A 21256-nucleotide genomic window follows, 5' to 3' on the forward strand; every position below is an offset into this window, starting at 1 on the left:
AAGATAGTGTTTATTCATTAAAAATAAATTAACTGCGTGCTTGTTCGTTTTTACATTTTTAATAAAATGTTGAATTATCTCAGCATCTGATTTTCTCTTTAAATATCGCTCAAATTTTTCATTAAACTAGACTTAAATATAAAAAATAAAACATATATACTTATTTTGATTTGTTTCTGTTTAAAAAAATAGTGTTTATTCATAAAAAAAAACTTTACGAGCCGAACTCATTTTTCTCTTTTAGGTAAGTAAACAGCAGTAGAGCACTTCAAGTTATTGTATTTATTTCAAATTTTATCAAATTTATTAAAAAAAATTTTGGTACTTATGTACTTATGTTACCGTGCTGAAATAATAACATTATTATTTAGAAAACTAGTTTAACATCGAATTTAACTTGAAAATACGATTTTTAAAAATAGCACGGTAACATAAATGCATAAGCACCAAATTTTAAAATTAAATTTATTTAAAACTTATTTGTATAATTTAATTTCTGATATTTTAATCAAAATGTCCAGAAAATCTACAATTACAACTCACAGTAAAAATGTTAGGAAATTTTCCAGTCTGCCTACACCGTTAAATAAAATGGAGCCTCCAATTTACTGACAAATTATTCAGTATAGTTACTATTTAGTAAATACTTATCCTCACCTTTCGAATTTTACTATTTTCAAATTAATAACAAAGGAAGTCATGGGTATTTGGAAAGATTTGGAAAGCGGTTAATCCATGTTTACCTCTTTTAAGTGAAATGACTATTTTAAAAAAGATGACTATATTATGTTTCAAGAAGGCCAAACAAATGAATAGAAAATCTCTCCCCACTTCCTAAAAGAAATTCTGGCTAGAAAAACTGGATTCACTATTTGATATTTCGTCATGTTCTTTCAATCCACTAGTTTTAAGTCGTGACAACCCTCATGTAAAATGCAATAAAGAAAATTGCCAGATTAAGCAAAATATTTGCACCTGCCCTCTTCAACAAAAGGTAAGTTATTTTCTATTTTTTCCAATGTATTTGTGAGATAACCTTATATCAAAACCAATTTTCATATTTTAATATAAACTAATTTTTATATTAATCTGTTTAGATGTATTTTAGTATAAGTAAAATCTGAATTTTCAGGTTCCAGTTGAGAACCGTAAATACCTAAAGGATCAGAGGAGCAAAATAGGACCGAAAGGTACTTCTAAGATTGGTCCAGTTGATAAAAGTGCTATAAAAAAAGTAAAAGCGAACGCGGGTTAATAAAAAATGTACATTCATCACCAACACCTTCAACTTCAAATCTCCAGAGTAATATTTCCTCCCCCTCTTACTCATCTTCTCAAAGTGAAGAACCAGAAGAAGAATATTTGCAACCAAAGAGTCATCTAAAAGGACCTTATAGCCTTATTAAATTTCACAGATATGCTCTTGAGTTAGTCAGGGGGTAGGGGCATATCTTCTAATCTTGGATCCAGCCTTGGCAATGCCTTGTTCCTGGATTTGCAGGCCTTCTTATACTCAATATTAATATAAGCAATATTCGTAAAGTGGACAGGGCAAAAACTACAGTGAAAACAACTGCCAAAAAATAACATAATGAAATTGTGGAAAATCTGATATGCATTGGAGTTGATGGGAGAATACATAAGGATACATTGTTTTATAAAGAAATTGTGGAGGAAAATTGACAGAAAATTATGAAAAAAAAACTAAGGGACCAGAACACTATTTAACTTTTACAATAGAGGCACCATATGAAAGTAAATATCTGACATACAAAGTTCTTCCTAACAGTGGTGCAACAGGTGTTGTTCATGCAGAGAATGTGATGGATGTTTTGCATGAATTCAACAGTGAAAAGACTATCAAGGCTATCCTTGTTGACAAAACTAATGTCAACGCAGGTTGTGAAGGTGGAATGATGGCAATTTCAGAAAAATTAAAAAAAAACTTCATACAATTGCTTGGTCTTTGCACCATAACGAACTACCTTTCAGGGTTCTTTTTAAAAACATGGATGGTTGTACAAAAGGCCCTACAACATTCAGCCGGCCCTTGGGGAAATTATGCGCAAATGATTGTCATCATTTACCCCAAATATCATTTTTCACTATTAACAGTCCTCTGGATTCAATTTTGAAAATTGATGAAATAAATTACCTCAGTTGTGACCAAAGATTACTGTATGAATACACAGTAGGTATTTCTAGATGTAAGGTTGACTCTAGATATGCTTCGTGGAAAATTGGCCCTTTAAACCAGGCAAGATGGCCAACTTTAGCCATTAGGCTCATGTGCTTATGGACTCCTGGGGCATACACACAAAGGCTCGCAACAAAACTCCAGAGGTTAATAAATTTTATTGTAAGTGTGTATGCCATTTGTTCATTTGAAATAAAAAAATAATAAATACCACAATCAGCAATTGCATATTTTTAATCTGATCCAGAGGATTAAGGAGCAGCCTCATGAAATTCAGCAGATCGCATTAAAAACATACAACGTAATGCATTTTGTTTACTGCCTGAAAACCTTCTATATTCATAGGTCAAATCTGAGGAAGTTGAAGTAAGAGAAGAAGCTTTAAAAAGAATTTTGGCCATTATGTAAGTAAATGTTTATTCATATATGAATGACTCAATTATTTATTCCAATTTATACAAACATAAGATTTTATCTAATTTCACCATAATTATTAAAGCAGTACACATTGAATTTTTTTTAATATTCAATTAATTTTTATATTCTTTCAGGAGCGGGGAGTCAACCAAAAAACGATTAAAAACCGAATATTAATTTTGATGCGGCTCATTGGACACAATTAATAGATTTGACATTGTCTTGTATTTTTGAACTACCAATGACGGAAGATTTTTCTGATTCTGAACTTGGAGAATCATTATTTAATGGGAACAAGCTTTAATTGCAAGATTTGCCATCACATTCTCAGGGCGTGGAACTGGCAGTCAAATTAACAATGGAAGCACCACAAACTGTATATGGTTTTGAATCAAGACATCGACACATCACAGCTAAAGTTTTGAGTCAGAAATTGAGACCGTCATTTTTGTCTAAGCAGCAATTTCACTCGATATATTAAGCTCTATCAAAATAATGTTTTGTCTTTTCCTTATTTGTTTGTTATATTTTCACTTATAACAGAAAAAAAATCAATTTTAAAATATTGAAATATTACTGCTTAATTCATAACATGAAAAGACAGCAACTCTATGATAAATGGAGAACAAAATAACCTTTTCAGTGGCATGCAACATATTGTCCACTCTGAGAGATCAACATCTGATATGCTAATTGTGATATCAGACAGAATCAGTGAATTTATTAACGAAGGTATCATTTTTAGAGTGGTAGCTCTTAGCATATCAAAGACATTTACTTCATAAAATCTCTAGCTATGGAATAGCTGGAAATGCCTTCTCAAGCATTTCACTCTGATAGGTCTATTAAAGTGGTCGTTAATGGGCAGAAATACGTAGGTCACAGTATTAATGCTGGCATGCCCCAAAAATCCATATTGGGCCCAACCGACTTCTTTATCTTTATCAAGAACCTCCCAAACCGTATTCTTTAATCATTTGTCGACATCTATGCAGACAATACTACCATGTATGGCAACACTACAAAAGCCGACAAAGATCAGAAGTTTTCTGATTCTCTCTCCTCTAACCTTAAACGTGTGCTGCAATGGGGTAAGGAATGGCTGATCAGCTTAAATACATGCAAAACCAAACTGCTATCTGTTTACCACTAACGCTTATATCCACAGTTTACCCCAATTGAAATGGACATCTCTTGCTTTGATGAAGCACCCTGCTTTGACAAACTTCTGGAACTCACTTTTATCCTGAATCTGAATGAAATACCTACATCAGATCTCTAACTACTCCAGGAACTATCTAACTCTCGCTGCGATATACCCAAAACACATTCATACGAGAGCAGTTTTTGATAGTTAGAATTTTTGATTAACGCCATTTTTTAATCGTTTACGTGTTTACACTATTGGCAGATGTATGAATCCACATCTTCCAGCTACCGTGAAAACCTATGTTCCATTTATCGAATAGAGATTCATTTATCGTCATCAGTTTTAGATTAAATATGATTCATTGAACTTGGCTGTTAGTTTCAAAACGTTCAAACTGATATGACTTTCTTGATCTCAGGTACCTTTCCGAAGTAGGAAATGTTTACAGAATTTAAAACTGAACACCTTATTTTATCCATGGAGTAAGTTGTTGTTATGTCAACCAGTTATTGTTTGACCCGGAAGTCCAATCTGTGCCAACCACAAGCGCATTTAAATAAGTAAACGATAGACACATTTTTATAGCAGATTCCACAAGGTATAGAGGATACTCATTGTTACAGAGGATCTTTGTAATAAATTTAATTTCGTTATTCAGATAGGTCGTTAAACAAACCATTAAAACCCTATGCGTAAGTCTGCGAAGCTAGTACATCCAAAATATTGAAGACTAGAATTAACTACTTTGTCAATCGTAAACTTAAGGGCTGGGTGAATGTTATTTAGGGCCGAAAAAGCGCCCGCATTTGTTTCGTAGTCAAACACACAAAAAGAGTGGGCAGCCTAATGATTATAAAGATCGTGTTTCTGAAAACCAGATAGTGGATCTTTTTCATGGAAATCAACAAAAATATTCGCCAAAGCCGGTTCTATGGAACAATCCATGGACACACCATCTGCTTACCTAAACATAATGCCATTGAAGCTGAATTCAGTTGACACAGTTATGAATTTCATTTATTCCACGAAATGTAATTGCGACGCGCATTACATTGGGCGGACGTCAGAAATACTAAACTTCCGGATTAAACAACATATTCCATCAAAGATTGCATATGGAAATTATGCATCATCAGATTCATTCGGTCATTTTAGACACCTTCTTGAACTATGTTTGTGCATCCAAGGTTAGTGTCGACGTGATCTCTATTCTTAGCGGGTCGCACCTGCGTTTTCCCTCGAAACTTCTAGAAACCGTTTACATTAAGTGTTATCTTCTTTTTTGCAAGTAAAATAAAACATATTTTAGAATTTCATGCGATTTTTATTTGATTCTTTCCCGTTTTTCCCTCACTCATTTTGTTCCCGTCATATTTCTATTTTCATATTATTGTTTTAATCGTAATTTCTAAACCTAGACGGTCGAAACCGATCAGCTAGCTTTTGCATTTTTAAAATTTTAATGCATTACGTTGAATCAATTTGGTCTGTATATAGCCATTATAAAATTCTGTACCGCAATATATATATATATATGTGCTCATCCAACCACGCTATAACCCAAGCCGGTCTCTCACAATGCCATCCAACATTCTAACACAGCGAGCAATTAATAAATGAATTTTCAGAATGTGAGAGATTATATAATTATTTCCACGGACAAACCACGTCGCAGTTCAAAAAGACTATGACAGCTAACAAACATATATATATATATATATATATATATATATATATATATATATATATATATATATTGGGATACAGAATTGTATATTGGCCCTATACAGACCAAATTTATATTTACATATTCGATGTAATATGCAACTTAGGGAAGGGATTCTACAAACCCATATGAAAAATAATGCCAACTGCAGTTATATTCATTCAGATTAAACTTCCGCCAAATATATTGAAATAACCTTTCAAATAAAGACGCTTTAACGACGACAAACGTTTTATCAGTGCATTAAAGGATAGTGGTTATAGAACACTAGCAATTAATATATCAAATATGAAATCGTTATAGACAAATCCAGATGAAAATTTTAAAAAATGATTTACACCTCCAAAATAATATTCTTGCTTACCAAAACTGACTTATAACTATACTGTAAACTTGGATAACATTATCAAAATTCGCAATTGCAAAATCTACATTAGAAACAAAAATTAGTCAAGAGCAAATCTAAGCATCATTTAAACAATGAGCACAAAAAAGATACAAACGAATATGAAATTGCAAAAGAATTATTTATGAAGTTCTCTGTAGTGAACACAGCAACTATTTCAAGTAAAAAAAGCAAAAGAATATTCTATACAAGGGATGCAGGATATGTTCCTGTAATCACAGTAACTATCAATGAAAACAGTTCCCTAGCTTAATATTTTTGTCTCAAATAAATAATAAAAAAACAATAATTATATACATACATACATACATACATACATACATACATACATACATACGTACAATAGGTGAATTGTCAAGAACGTCCCGTCATCAAAACAATCCGTACTGTTAAGAAAATGGAATCATTATTTAGAATAATTTTTAAACTACATTTTTAAATAAAATGAGTGAGGATAATGCATTAATAAAATAAATATTAAGTGTAAAGGCAAAATTATGTTTTTTAAATAATAATGACCAAAGTTCGCTTTTTCATATCAGGAACATTTTTGGGGGTGATAACCTTTTAGATTTCACCGTCGCAAAACACGCTCGTTATTGATATTGAAAATTAACGTTTGTTTATTATTTAATTTGAAAACATTACGATTTAGGCTTAAATATTTCGAAAGGAAAAACGCAAAAGACTTGTTTAAAATATATATTATTATATTTAAAGTGAATTTAAACATATTTGTTTTATCTTTTTTAATTTGTTTTTCTATTAGGTTGGCACAAAAACAATGTCATTTTTTGACGTTCAAATGAACGTCAAAAGCATTACTTTTTGCACCAACCTAATATTTCACATCAAATTCTCTTTGAAATTTTTATTAAAATATGGTAATACTCCAGTTTTATATTAAAACAAAAAAATAGCCCATACAATTTTATTCTACACATTCTTTACGGAAGACATAACCACGTAAATTTTCAAGTTTTTCTACTTAATAAAAAATACCTTGCAGAAAATTAGTATCAAATTTTAATTTCTTTTATTTTTAGGGAGTAATGGTTTTTAAGCAGTGTTTTTCTTCTAAAATTATAGTTTTAAAATCAGATAACCAACAAAGATTAATACGAGTAAATAAGGAAACTCATTTAAAGGTTTTTCGTTATTTGTGCATCTATGTTATTGTGCTAAAATAACTTTGTTATTTGGAAAGCCATTCTTAATATGGGAAAGCGGTTATATTGTAGCTATTCTGTACTTTCACCTAGAAATTTAATAAACAAAAATATCATAAAAATTAAATTTAACTTAAAATACTATTAGAAATAGCATAATAACATAGATGCACGAGAACTGGTTTTTCAAACTCTAAACACTCGTTTAAAATGGCACAGCAACAGCAAGAATGAATCTGTTTATGGATAAATTCATGTTATCGAAGGAGGAGCTAAATCTGCGCAGACTGTCTAAACTAAACACCACTATGCCTCTGATTTGGTTTTGTCCTCTCTCTCTTCAATACATCTAATTCAACTTTTCATTATTTCTTAAACCTAGCACTTATTTTGGTACGTATGAAACTGGAAGATAGCCTAATACAGTTTCCTTCAGTTATAATCCATTTATTTATTTTACTTTTCAGATTAAAATGCCAGTAAAAGCACGACGTCCAGTTTTAACTCGTGGTTCACAAAATTTGCTGGTCCACCTTGTCATTTGGATAAGACAGCATCCCCAACTTCACGACAAGTCATACAGTTTAGTTATTTCCTCGAAAACACTTAAAAAATAGTGAGATTTCTATGTTAATTACCAAGGAAATAATTAGTATTCAGCAAGCAGTCAATCCACAATTGTCCTTGTTAAGGTAACATTATATAGGATAGAAGGTCAATATATTTTGCTATAAGAGCCCCAAACAGGAACAGCTACACAGACTGTTTGATATATTTTCTTGTAGCTGTAAACTTTCTGTCTTGAGATGTGATGAGTTTGCAGTAAAGTGCAAGACAGAAAATTGTCACCAACAACTAACAAGGAGTTAAAATTAATTCTATAGATTCACCTGTCATTATGTTCCTTTTTTGTGGGAAATAAAATTATATATTGGTATTTATTATGTAATCTGACTCTATTATTAAACATGCAAATTTTCCAATTTTCAGGTTCCACTAGAAGAACTGCTATTTACTGCAATTTTTAAATTAATTGATGGAACAACAAAAAGCCTAACAGCATTTAATGGTCCTTTGGGGAAACTTTGTATCAATTAATTATCAAGATTTGACTCAAGTAGAATTCTAAAAATTAGTGTCCCTCCGATCATCATTATCTGACAGCAGAAGAAACAAATAATTTAAGTATGGAGACCAGAGGCTACTTTTTAAGTATGCTGTTGGCATTTCACGTGGAGAAGTTTACTTAGAAAATTGGGTCTTTGAATAAAGGAAGATGGCTAACGTAAGCCACAAGAGTAATGTGTTTGTGGACTAGAGTTGTCTATCCTCAAACATTATGATGAATTTAACATTTTGGTTAAATTTATCATCCAAGTGTATGTAGTTAGTTGGTTTGAGATCTCAACCAACAATATTTTTTTTAACCAACAACAGTATATTTTAATATGATTCAGAGAACAAACAGTAAACTGAAATCCAAATTACTGTTTTAAACTGTTCAAAATATAGTGCTTTGGCCTTCCTTCCGGAAAATATAATATCGATGATAAACTCAGATTAATTGGATGTGAGAGAAGAGGGCATTAAAACAATTTCGTCCATTAGGTAAATAAATATTTATCCATAAAATTGTATTAGTTTTCTTAATTTACCCAAACAATAGTTATTTTTATTCATATTATATCGCAAAAATATTAAAAAAAAAAGTTTTCAAATAATTTTGTTTTTTGTGTTGTTTTTTCAAGAAATAGTGAACAACTAAAAAAACAAATGAAAAAGATTACTGCTGTCAATTTTACAGCCACACACTGGTCAAATTTGATTGATTTTTCTCAAAAAGTTGTATATGAGCAGGAAATAAGAAATAGACAGATTATTACTAAGTCATCGTGCCAGCGAATTAGACCTTCATTTTCCTCAAAAGGAAATTATACGGAACAATTTTATAATATTATAATAGTTTATTTTATTGCATTTAATAACAAAATTAACATACATGGTTCTGTAACTTGTATCAAGTTGTTATATTGTGTAATACATTTCCACATATCTTTTTGAATTGTGAAATTTAAAAGACTTAGTTGCTAATTAGCTTTTTTAAAATTTTTGTTTAATTAATGCAGTAAAAGTTGAGATATTTTGCTAGTTGTGATTCATAATTAAAATTATAATTCATGTATTTATTTTTCTTTCAATGCATTTCATATAAATATATCAATTTTAATTGAAAATATATAAAGAAAAAGTCAGTGTTGTGAAAAATGCTATGAAAATGAAGGATTTTTCAGCATTTTTCTACATATATATATATACATATATAGAACGGTAGTAGACTTTATATATATATATATATATATATATATATATATATATATATATATATATATATATAGTAAGTTATAAAATATATATGGCGCTTAAGCTACAAGGAATATTCCGCGTTTCATCCACGCTATGATTCCTCAGGCTTATGCGAGAATTTTGTTGTTGTCTCGCGTTTTTATATACGCACCTTATATCGACTTTTTAGTTAGCCAATCAGCTTTTTAGTTTCCACGTCACCCTTCCTAATCAGCCAATGAGCAGCCACTTACAGGACAAAGGCCCAATTGGCCCCCGGTTTACCCGTTCCTTTGTGTATGCTGTTTTAGCGACGAGCGTTGGTATCTGGTAGACTAACCTATTTTAAATCTAGGTTATTGTTTCTTAAATTTTTTATATGCTTGTTTATATATATATGTGTGTGTGTATATATATGTGTATATATATATGTGTATATATATGTGTGTATATATATGTGTATATATATATATATATATATATATATATATGTGTGATAGTTTATGTATGGCCTGTAAGTGCCTGCTCATTGGCTGATTAGGAAGGGTGACGTGGAAACTAGAAAGCTGATTGGCTAACTAAAAACTCGATAGAAGGTGCGTATATAAAAACGCGAGACAACCACAAAATTCTCGCATAAGACTGAGGAATCCTAGCGTGGATGAAACGCGGAATATTCTGTGTAGCTTAATCTTCATATATATTTCATGATTTACTACCTAGCTCTATATACATATTGAACACTGTATAAGTAAATACTTAAAGTTTACGCATAAATTTATACTTTCTTATATTAATTTATGTGACTAAACGAAGTAGTTATATATATATATATATATATATATATTTATATAATCTAATTTTTGGTATATGTTCTTATTACATCAAATCCCAACTATCATCACCAGTGCCATGTTGATTTTCTGGAAAAAGTTGCAAATTGACCTTCCCTTACGTACAATGGTATATGTATGTATGTGTCCGTGCATATATATATATATATATATATATATATATATACATACATACATATATATATACATACATATATATATATACATATATATATATCTTTTACCGTTCCATATATATGTAAAGTCTATTTTCGTTCCATATATATATATATATATATGTATATATATATATATATATATATATATATATATAAAGTCTTTTGCCGTTCCATATATCTATATATCTATATCTAACTTACAATTTCTTTCGAATTATAAACCGTGGCGTCTTTAAATCCAAAGTATGCTAACGGAAATAAATTATTGCACGGGTGTCCTTTTTGAAAATTCATCATTCCATAAGCTGAAAAGCTATAGCAAGCATCTATATGAGTACTTTAACCATAGTTCCTGATTTCAAAAGGCGAAAAATTAAAAGGTAAATATTTGTACCTATATTTGTATGTATATATCTGTATATCTATGTATATGTATATATGTGTCTATTTTTTCATATATATGCATGTATATATTTGTGTATGTATGTATGTATGTATAATATTGTACTCAAACCAAATTTATATTTTACTCTATTTCTTTTCTATCTCTAACCCATATTAATTTTCTTATCAAGTTTAAATCCAGACCTTTATTTTATTTTTTTTCCAGATACATCTGCCTTACTTTTTAATGCTAGGTTTATTTGTGGTGTCTTTTAAAATTAATAAAAACCCTTCACAATTTGCTGATGAGGAAACCTTGTTTATTTAAAAACTATATTTAATAATTATTATCCGTAACTTGATGTCTACCACAATAAAAACACTGTTTTCCGAAACGATCGTACAAATAATTGATTTTGTTGTTGTTCCTTCTTATGAAACGGATTTTTGATTTAATTATAATTTGATTTTTAAATTATCAATCACATTACTATATATATATATATATATATATATATATATATATATATATATATATATATATAGAACGGTAGTAGACTTTATATATATATTTTTTCTACATACAACATGTGACCACATGTGCTTTTACTTTGCCCTCATCAGCCGCTAACCAGAGGTGATGACACAGTTTCGGTGGCTAAAGCGGGACTGCCACCCCTGGCGCCACCAGTAGCTATTGCTGCTGGGCAAAGTAATAAATAGGATTAAAAAAAAATTACCTGGCATATTCAAGCCGAGGAAAAACGCTGTTTTTAACTTTTTTCATTTTTTAGCTTTTTAATTTTAATTTTCCTCCCTTTCTTTCTTTTTCTTTCCTTCTTTCCCCCCTTTTCCCTCCTCTTTCCTCCCTTTTTTCCTTTCCCCCTTTTTTTCCTCTTTTTTTCAAGAGCAGCCCGAGAACGGAAGAAGTGGACAATATTATGCTCTCTTTGCAAATGTCTTCGAATTGCGCCAGATCCAGCATGACGCCTGTCTAACAATTGTTTGCAGGCGACATTTTTGTTTTTTAAAATCCCTTCCAGTGACGCTTATTTTCGAAAGAAGCGAAATGGTGGAGTGTCCTAAAAATCCCCGACATCCAACCTCGATAGGCATCACATTGCACATCCATCCCTTTTCTATACACTCGGCACGCACGCAGTTGTACCGATCTTTCTTTCGTTCATGAGCCTCTGAGAAATTTTCTTCCCATGGGACAGTTAGTTCGATTAAAAATATACTCTTTTTAGAGTCAGACCAGAGCAAAATATCAGGCCGCTTTTCCGTTTGGATGACGTGCACTGGAAATTTCAAAAATGTCTTCAGATCTGCTGAAACTTTCCAATCCTTTGCCCCATTTAATAACTTCATATTGGTATTCAATTTATTTTTCCTCTTTGAGGAATCCTAGCGTGGATTAAACGCGAAATATTCTGTGTAGCTTAATCTTCATATATATTTCATAATTTACTACCTAGCTCTATATACATATTGAACACTGTATGAGTAAATACTTAAAGTTTACGCATAAATTTATACTTTCTTATATTAATTTATGTGACTAAACGAAGTAGTTATATATATATATATATATATATATATATATATATATATATATATAAATGTAAATGTTGGTTCGTTCGGAATGAATTGTCTAAAAAACCACTGGACGGATGGCTTCCACGTTTTGGTATAATATGTTTACTATATCCATGTGTGTTTTTATATATTTCTTTTTAATTATAACATTATACTTAATTTTTCTATGATAAAAAGGTGGATTTCTTTTTACCGAGAGCCCATTTTTTTATTTAGGGACAATTATTTATTACTGCTTCCTGTCACGTGACCAGTGTTACAATTTAGCGGTTTTCCTGCTATATCTGGAGATTTCGGTTACAATCTAGTGGGAAATTCTAGAAAATCTGGAGGTATTTGGCACCCACACTCCCGCATTAGCGCTTGAAAATATTCAATGTAAGTAAAAAAAAAGTAGTATTTATTGCCTTTGGTAACAATTATTTATTGATTATTTGTTTTGTTTTTCACCATTTTTTTCGACTAACCATCCTTAAATCTCACTATAAAATCGATTTTTCCAAGTACATTTTAGGTGGGGGGGATTCCAACATCCGAAGTTTGGGTTTGTATTACTGTACACATAGATTCGAAAAAGTTGTCAAAAAACAAATATATAACAAATAAATGTTAGCAAAGGCAAGATAAGTTACTTTTCTGCCAAACTGGATATTTAAATTAACTACACGTGGTCTCAAAATGAATGACGACGCTCAAAGTGTATACACATTTTGACTCCTCCCTTTACTTAAAAATTCACACAAAATCAGGAAATTAACGAATTTTAATGAAAATTGCAGTATTTTTCAAATAATGATCGCAGAATATAATGAACTAATTATTTTTACTTAACTCTTAGTGAAAATATTTTATTTTGTTTAAACAAAAAATACGTTTACTAAAGTTATGATTTTCAGTAGTAAATAAAAAACGCAAGAATTTATTTTTGCTTTTTTTTAAAGCATCGTAATTTGTAACAATAAAAAATAATTTTGACAGTAACATTACGAAAAAAGCCCGTAAAGTCCGTATTAGTGTATTCGATATAACTCGAAGAAAAATGAATTATCGGATACTATTCAGGAAATTAAAAAGTCAATTAGATTCCTATTTCAGTCACCTAAATTATTTAGGGTGAAATAAGTTTAGGAATTTATAGCCAAACCTAAATGTATTTTTTTTGGTAAATATCCAGATACGCTACTACAGAACACCGACCACTCTAATTTGTTGTTTTTTTTGGGGAGGGGAACAAATATATAACAAATAAATGTTATCAAAAGCAAGATAAGTTACTTTTCTGCCAAACTGAATATATTTTTCGTGTTTTTATTCAATGTAACATATTTATACAGCTCGAAAAACATACAGTGTTTACCGATGTATTGGAAAATTCAAGATGGCGTCTGATTCTCTCTTTAACACGGTAAGTGTGGGAAAAGATGGAGGAAAACGATTCATAATAAATAATAATAGTTATTATTATTTATTTAATATTATTTATTTATTATTCTTATTATAACTGGTATTATCTATTTTTATAGTATCACTAAGATTGATATCATTACTAATATTTGTGTTTATTTTTACTATATTACAATAAATAAATAATTAATCCGTAAAATAATTAGTTGATTTTGACCAATAAAAGTCTTTTTATTTTGAGACCTTAGAAAATGCCAAAAGTGTTGTACCCCATGATGTATTAAATAATTAGCAATTGATTTTACTTCCTTCAAAAAAGCAGCAGCAGCACAACATGTTTGGTATACGTTATCAACAACAATATTTTCATTCCCAAGACGATATCATATGAAAAGGGATGGAGCTCCATTTTCCACTGCATAATTTTATTGTTTTTAATTTTTCCACGATTAGCAGGTTTTAACATAAAAGATATGGCTCGCTGATTCATAATAAAGTGTTTCCAAGCAATGTGATCTCTCCGTTTACAACACATTCGACTATGGCATATGCTTTTTTCGATTATATGAAGTCAAGTTTCAGAAACAAATTAACGATCCAGAAAAGAGAACTACAAGTCTTGAGTATCTCAGATAGTTTTATCTGAGGCATCAGTTTCAATAACAAACAGCAAATAAATCGTCGATAACTTTTAGAGAAAATTGGGCAATGTCTTTATAAAGTTCTTTATATCCAAGCACGTTAATAGAGCGAAGTGAAAACTTTGATTTTTATCGGTTTATTTTTAGGTTATATTTCAAAGCAGCCTATCTAAAGCAAGTTGACGTTATGCTCCTCCTGTGTTTTACCGTAGATCGTTATGTCATCTGAATACGAAAAAAAATCCAATTTAATTTGTTATCGAAGATAAAGGAATTCGTGAAACGTTGAAATGCATTATGACACCAGAATATTCGTTTACATTGGTATAAATTATCAGCTTTAAAGGCCACATACGATCGAACTTTGTGGCAAATTTCAGTCTGATAATACGCTTTAGACAAGTCACTTGTACATATGATACACATCAAGCAAGGTAAAACGGTTAAGAGTTTCGACGAAATTTTCTGCGAATCGTTTTTTTTTATGAAAATATGAAATCAATTTGAGCCTGCCATGGAGAATAACTTCGTTAAATTTAGGAGCTAATCACATCGATCGGCGTTCACACACACACACACACACACACACACACAAAATACATGGCACTCATTTCAACTGCAACAAAAACTTAACTTCGTTTGGGTGTTAACAGCAAGAGATCAAATTGTTTCCCTTGCAGATCGTATTCTAGATCAAAAAAAGGAGGGAATTAGCGAAATCTTCATCAATAAGGATCTTTAAAGTACTACCATAGATAGTTTTGTTGTCTTTGTAGATTTCAAAAGCGATCGCAGAATAAAATATCAGTATATTATTTGGAAGATCATTAGCGAAAGCAGGAAGGAGTTTTGTCCCAGAATTGATTATTGAGGTAAAGCTTTTGATTTAATTCAAGTATTTCAGGATTCGATCTTTTTGCACCTATAACATAGTTTAAAGACCTCTCAGTATCATAATCGATCTCAGTGTAGGGTTTGTGATGATCCAAGTGGATTTGGTACCAAATACTGGAATCGATTACTCCAAAATCAATTCTTATTTTATGCAAAAGTAATATTGAGAACAAAATATTTACACCATTAAATAACTGAAAATATGTTGATATGCCGTCACACTGATGATGAGACAGATGAAAATAAAGGCTCGTAATTGAACAAAACAGCCAATAGTCCCATCGTGTCCCTTCATATCAGCGGAACTTTCGCATTTTCACAAACAATTGAGCAACAAAGAATGCCGCATCGATAAAGATTGTTATTAAAACGAATTCTCCAATCCCCGCGAGGAAGGGGTTTCGCGCCACGAAGGTTCTGGACTTGGAAAACTTCGTATCACTCGACCTCTGCAAAAGATTAGCTCTAAAGAGGTGGAACAATTAACGAGCTAGACGCTATTGTCAATTATCGAAAGAAAGTGGGTGTGGTCGGGAGTTGAGGTCTGCGTTCGTGCAGACGGGACAATATGTTACGCCTGCTCCACGTTTGACCGCATCCAGCGTTCTAACTCTTCTTGGTCGCGCGTAGCTTAAGCCAACCATTGTAAAGAAGGGATAAAAGGTTGGCGTGATTTATGACACGTCCGTAATGTTCAGCCCGTTCTTCGGGAATCACATTTTGTCTGCTTTTCTTTCAACGCGTCGATAAAAACTATTCTCACAGTTGCAGCCGACAGGTTAAAGCGGTTCAGTCAAGCGGATGATTCGGCTTTTCTTCTTCTTCCTCTTTTTCTTCTGCTAAAGATCCGCCCATTCCTTCGTTTCAGCTTTTTACACTGCTACTGCGTTATTTACCTCCGCAAAATTCGTCTCTTAGTCTGTCTTTGTCTCACTTCTTTTTTCACTAGCCCCTCTCCCTTCGTTGATGCCTTTTCGTTTCAGGCTTGCCGTCGGGCGCGTGTGAACCCAAGAAGAAACGTTGCCCGGTTAGACCGGAACTACCGCCATTTGCAATGTGTTTCCAATGGCGTCTCCCTTGGAAATCACAGCTATAAATCTCACTCGGCCTTCAGCACAATGCGAACAGATGTAAGTGCGGAGACTTTGTTCGCTTTGAGCAGCCAAGAGAGATAGAGATAGACATCTCTATACAGATAGAGGGAAAGAGAAAGATTTCAGAAGAGACAGAGATTTAAAGAGAGAGACATAGAGCCATAGATTATATGTATTGAGAATTGAAACCATATAGCAATACAGTGATAAAAAGAGGCATAATGCATACATTATATATATGTATATATATATATATATATATATATATATAATGTATATATATATATATATATATATATATATATATATATATATATATATGCGTCTGTGTGTGTGTGTGACAAAAAGAACAAAACTTAAGTTACACACACACATATATATAATTGTATTTTTTACATGGTATTAACCGCTTATCAAGGCCAGAAAGCCACTTGAGGATAAGGGTTTTTGCGTGTATAGTAATCAATGGGATAATATCGTAGTAATCGTTAGTAATGGAGATTTGATAAAGATTTTTACTTAAGGGGTCGGTTCATCAGGAATTTGTTTATGTTGGACTTGAAGACATCCAAGTTGTAGTCAGGTGGGAAACAGGCAAACGGAACATGCGTGTGTTATATAGGTGTTCCATTATTATTATTATTATTATTATCATTATTATTATTATTATTATTATTATTATTATTCTTGTTATTGTTCGTTGTTAGGAAGTCTTATTAAAAGTGAGTCTTAGAGAGTCTTATTAAGAGAGATGTTGCGTTCTGTGTTCGTGTTATGAAGAGATTCATATATATAAAATGTTCATACTTAGAAGTGTAGTAGAAGCTCTTAGAGTGAGGAGACAGTGTTGAGACACTCTTAGTGTTCACATTGTAGATATGAGATGTAGAGACATTGTGTATGTGAAGACATTTTAAAACACATGATATATAAGACATATAATGACAATTTCACTTTACCTTTTGGTATAATTACAACACAAAGACGACGTTTATAAAAACACATGAGGATACGTTTATTTCTTGTTCGACCGGTCGGTGGTTTTCTTAGTCAGGAATTCAAAGTTTTACATTCTATGTTTCAAAGGTGACCGTCTCGCTACCAGACGTTCGACCGTCAATCTCTGGACTCCATACTGTCGTCTGTCCTCAGCCTCTGCCCGCTTAACTCTAAAGTTTCTAACTATATCGAGAACTTCCCGTTTTTCCATGACGTCATACCCATGTTAAAACATTTGTCTTCTTTCACGTGTTCTGAAAATGCGTGTCCAAAACTTTTTCCTTTGTTTACAAAAGGAATTTTAAGCTATATTTCCAGTAACCTATATTTCCAATATGTTAAAAACATGTTTATTAAATTATCCTATAGTTGCATTCCTCAATTAAATTTCATAACAGAATTGACAAATGCACATTCCTTTTCTTAAAACTATTTTATCTCTAAGCTAAACAATGGTTTGTTTTTACATTCCATTTTCTAATTCTCTTGTGATCTATTTCTAAACCTAAATTACGAGGTTCGAATTTCGTCTATTCTATTTCATTTTTACATTTAACTAATCCCCTATTTTTATACTTACATGAAAAAGGGACAGCCCTTATCATGTAACACGTACACTTCTAAGAAAGAAGCTTTGTTCATGAAATCTACATTTTGATTTAGGCACAGATAAAGAGTGGGGAAAATTATTGAAAGTGGTTAAAACTAGACGGGTGTTTTTCGTGAAATATTGGCGAGTGGGGACCGGAGATTGGAGCTCAGACGAGCACTTGCCATGGAAATAATAAAACAAAGGCAGGCTCACAACGTCGCTTCGGTGGGAGAGATGTTGCAAGGAAGAGAAAAGAGCACCCCCACTAAGCCACGAAGTCTATTTTGTACTCTGTCAAGGCAGGATAGGCTGTTTTTAGCAGCTCCTGTCCAGATGTGGCAGCAGTGCTCCATCCTTGGACATAATTGGCTTTTATATAGATAGAGAATTGCATCAGTAGTGAGCTATCTTCTGGAGCGGTAGAAGGATCCTACAATTTTTCCAGCGACCTTGGCAACAGACTTGATGGACATGTTCCACTTCAGATCAGGAGTAAAGGTCAAACCCAGAAGCTTGTCAAAACATGAGCCCCCCCCAAGACGAGAGCTGTCCATTTCAATTGATGCCAGATGGGGATCAGAGCATTGATTATGTAAAGATAGGAGCTTGGTTTTAGATGCATTAAAGTAACCAGCCACCTTTTCCCCCACTGTACCACGCGCTGAAGATCAGAGGAGAGAGAATCAGAGATAATTTGTCATTTACGGCCTTTGATATGTTGCCATAGATGGTCGTGTCATCAGCATAGATGTCAACGAATGATTTAAGTATGTGTTTTGGGAGATCATTGATGTTGATCAGGAAGAGAGTTGGGTCCAGAATGGACCCCTGAGAGACTCCGGCATTAATACTGCGGTAGCAGTGTCAGAAATTTCGTGAAAACTATTGAATAATTCCACCCGCTATCTTTCGAAGCTTAAAACTCCTAGAAAAATGTAATTCAAGTCCTAATTTTTTTTCAGTTAAAGGAGCAAGGACCAAGGTTTGATTTAGAAAAAAAAAAAAAAAAAAAAAAAAAAAAAAACAAAGTGTTTTTTTTAAAAGGTTTTAAACTTCGGACTTTACAGGTGAATTAAAAAAAAAACACTACTTCTTTTTGTTTTAAATTTGGATACATTATTTATTGATCCTTTATCTCCAATTTGTGATATATAAAACTTTGGTACATAAATGTTGCAATATTTTGGACAGCTAATGTGGTATTTATTTAAATGCTGCCCACATCAGCATTATTTGGCACAAGGCCTGGAAAGTGGGAACCCCACAGGCTCCCCTAAAGGAGGGGCACTCCTGAAATTGTAAAAATTGCCTGAGTAACCCCGTCGGCATTCCACGGTCGGGGCGACTCAGGCAGCAAGCAATAAACTTGCCCCACCGGAAGCCCGGTGGCAAGGCCTGGGAGGGTGGACCTCCTAGGTATTACCCAGGCGGTGTACCTCAGTCCAACAGGTGCTGGGCCGGTTCTCGGCCCCTCACCTGTTGGGCTGAGTGTCAAGTGACGAATCCTTGACGTGTACTACCCTGTCTCCCTGCAGCCGAAGCCGCGATGAGACAAATCCCAACACAAGTCCAGAGGACTGGTAATGGGGTAGTTATTTAAATGCTGCCCACCTCAGCATTATTTGGCACAAGGCCTGGAAAGTGGGAACCCCGCAGGATCCCCTAAAGAGGGGCACTCCTGCAATTGTAAAAATTTCCTGAGTAACCCCGTCGGCATTCCCCGGTCGGGGCGCCTCAGGCAGCAAGCAATAAACTTGCCCCACCGGTAAGCCCGGTGGCAAGGCCTGGGGGGGGAGGCTGGACCTCCTAGGTATTACCCAGGCGGTGTACCTCAGTCCAACAGGTGCTGGGCCGGTTCCCGGCCCCTCACCTGTTGGGCTGAGTGTCAAGTGACGAATCCTTGACGTGTACTACCCTGTCTCCAGGCAGCCGAAGCCGCTAGGAGACATCCCATCACACGAGTAGTAATGGGGTATGATTATGGCCCGGTGGTTTTGTTGGTTGGTTTATAGATGGAGAAGGGATGAAGGAAATGAGGCCATAGAGGTCACAACAAAGAATACATTTTATTGACAACGTTTGAGGCTGTTAATGTTCGGGATTGAGTATCTGTTTGGTCTTGTCAGGTGGTTCAGGTATCTGAAGTCACCACACACTCTCCATTTTCCGGGGGTTGATTTCGGAACTAGGTGTATTGGTGAGGACCATGGGGTTTCGATGGTCTTATTATTCCAGCCTATACGAGTTCTGTGAATTCTTGTTTTCCCGCCTCATATTTCTCTTCGGACAGCTGTCGGACCTTGGCGTAAGTTGGAGCACTATCTCCAGTGTCTATGACATGGGTTACTCTTGTGTTAGATGCTGGACGTTGCTCTGTGCGTGGTGTGGTAAGCTTGGGGAATTTTTGGAGGAGAGACTGCATCGTTCCTGGTAGACTGTCATGGTTGTTTACCGTTATATTTTGTATCTGGGCTGTGACCCGTCCACCTTGTACATATCGGCGTGTTGTCTCATCCACCAGTTTACCCTCGCTGCAATTCAAGATGAGACCGTAGTGCCGAAGAAAGTCTGCACCTAAAAGGGGGTTGACAGTGTCCGCGATCACAACTGTCCAAGGGTATGAACGGCGTAAACCTTGGATAATAATGTCCACTTGTATTTCCCCAAAGCATTTTATGGCATCTCCATTGGCCGATGACAAACGTACCGGTGTGGAATTGATGGTTATATCAGGTGCCAGACTGTGTGGTAGTGTTGTTACAGAGGCATTTGTATCTATTATGAAGTTAACTATATTTTGTCCGATTTTGGTGGCAACCTCAAATAGTTGCGAGTTGTCGGTTGCTGTTCCAACTCGCATTATAAGTTTCCCGAAGTTTGGTTAGGTTGCCTGACGGGTGATGATGGTCTTGATGTAGGTATTATTTTGCAGTTCGATTTTTGTGGCCATCTGCACCATGGTTTGCAGGTCCTCGATTTTTCCGCAAAGTACAAGTGTCCACGACAGATTTGGGGTTTCTGGTCCTCATAAGAGGGTCGTACATTATTATGTGTTCTTGTAGCAATGTTGGTGGAAGCTAAATTTCCGTTGGCTCTGGGTGGTGGTGCGGTAACATTGTGCACATACTTTAGTCTCAGAAAAGGAACTATTTCATCCGCCAATGTAACCAATTCATATACAGAGGCATTTTTACCGCTGCTATAACCGGGGTTATTTCGGTGGGCAGTG

General features: G+C 33.6%; 1 protein-coding gene across 1 annotated transcript; it reads right to left on the minus strand.

Moving 5' to 3' along the window:
• Positions 1-20263: 20263 nt before the first annotated feature.
• Positions 20264-20887, minus strand: LOC145263285 (uncharacterized). The gene has a single exon (XM_080120367.1). The coding sequence runs from the start codon at positions 20885-20887 to the stop codon at positions 20264-20266; it is 624 nt and encodes a 207-aa protein (XP_079976493.1).
• Between the last annotated feature and the right edge of the window lie 369 nt (positions 20888-21256).

This window comes from Euprymna scolopes, chromosome 38, assembly GCF_053919585.1.
Source record: "Euprymna scolopes isolate OS-2025 chromosome 38, ASM5391958v1, whole genome shotgun sequence".
Classification (NCBI taxonomy): Eukaryota; Metazoa; Mollusca; class Cephalopoda; order Sepiida; family Sepiolidae; genus Euprymna; species Euprymna scolopes.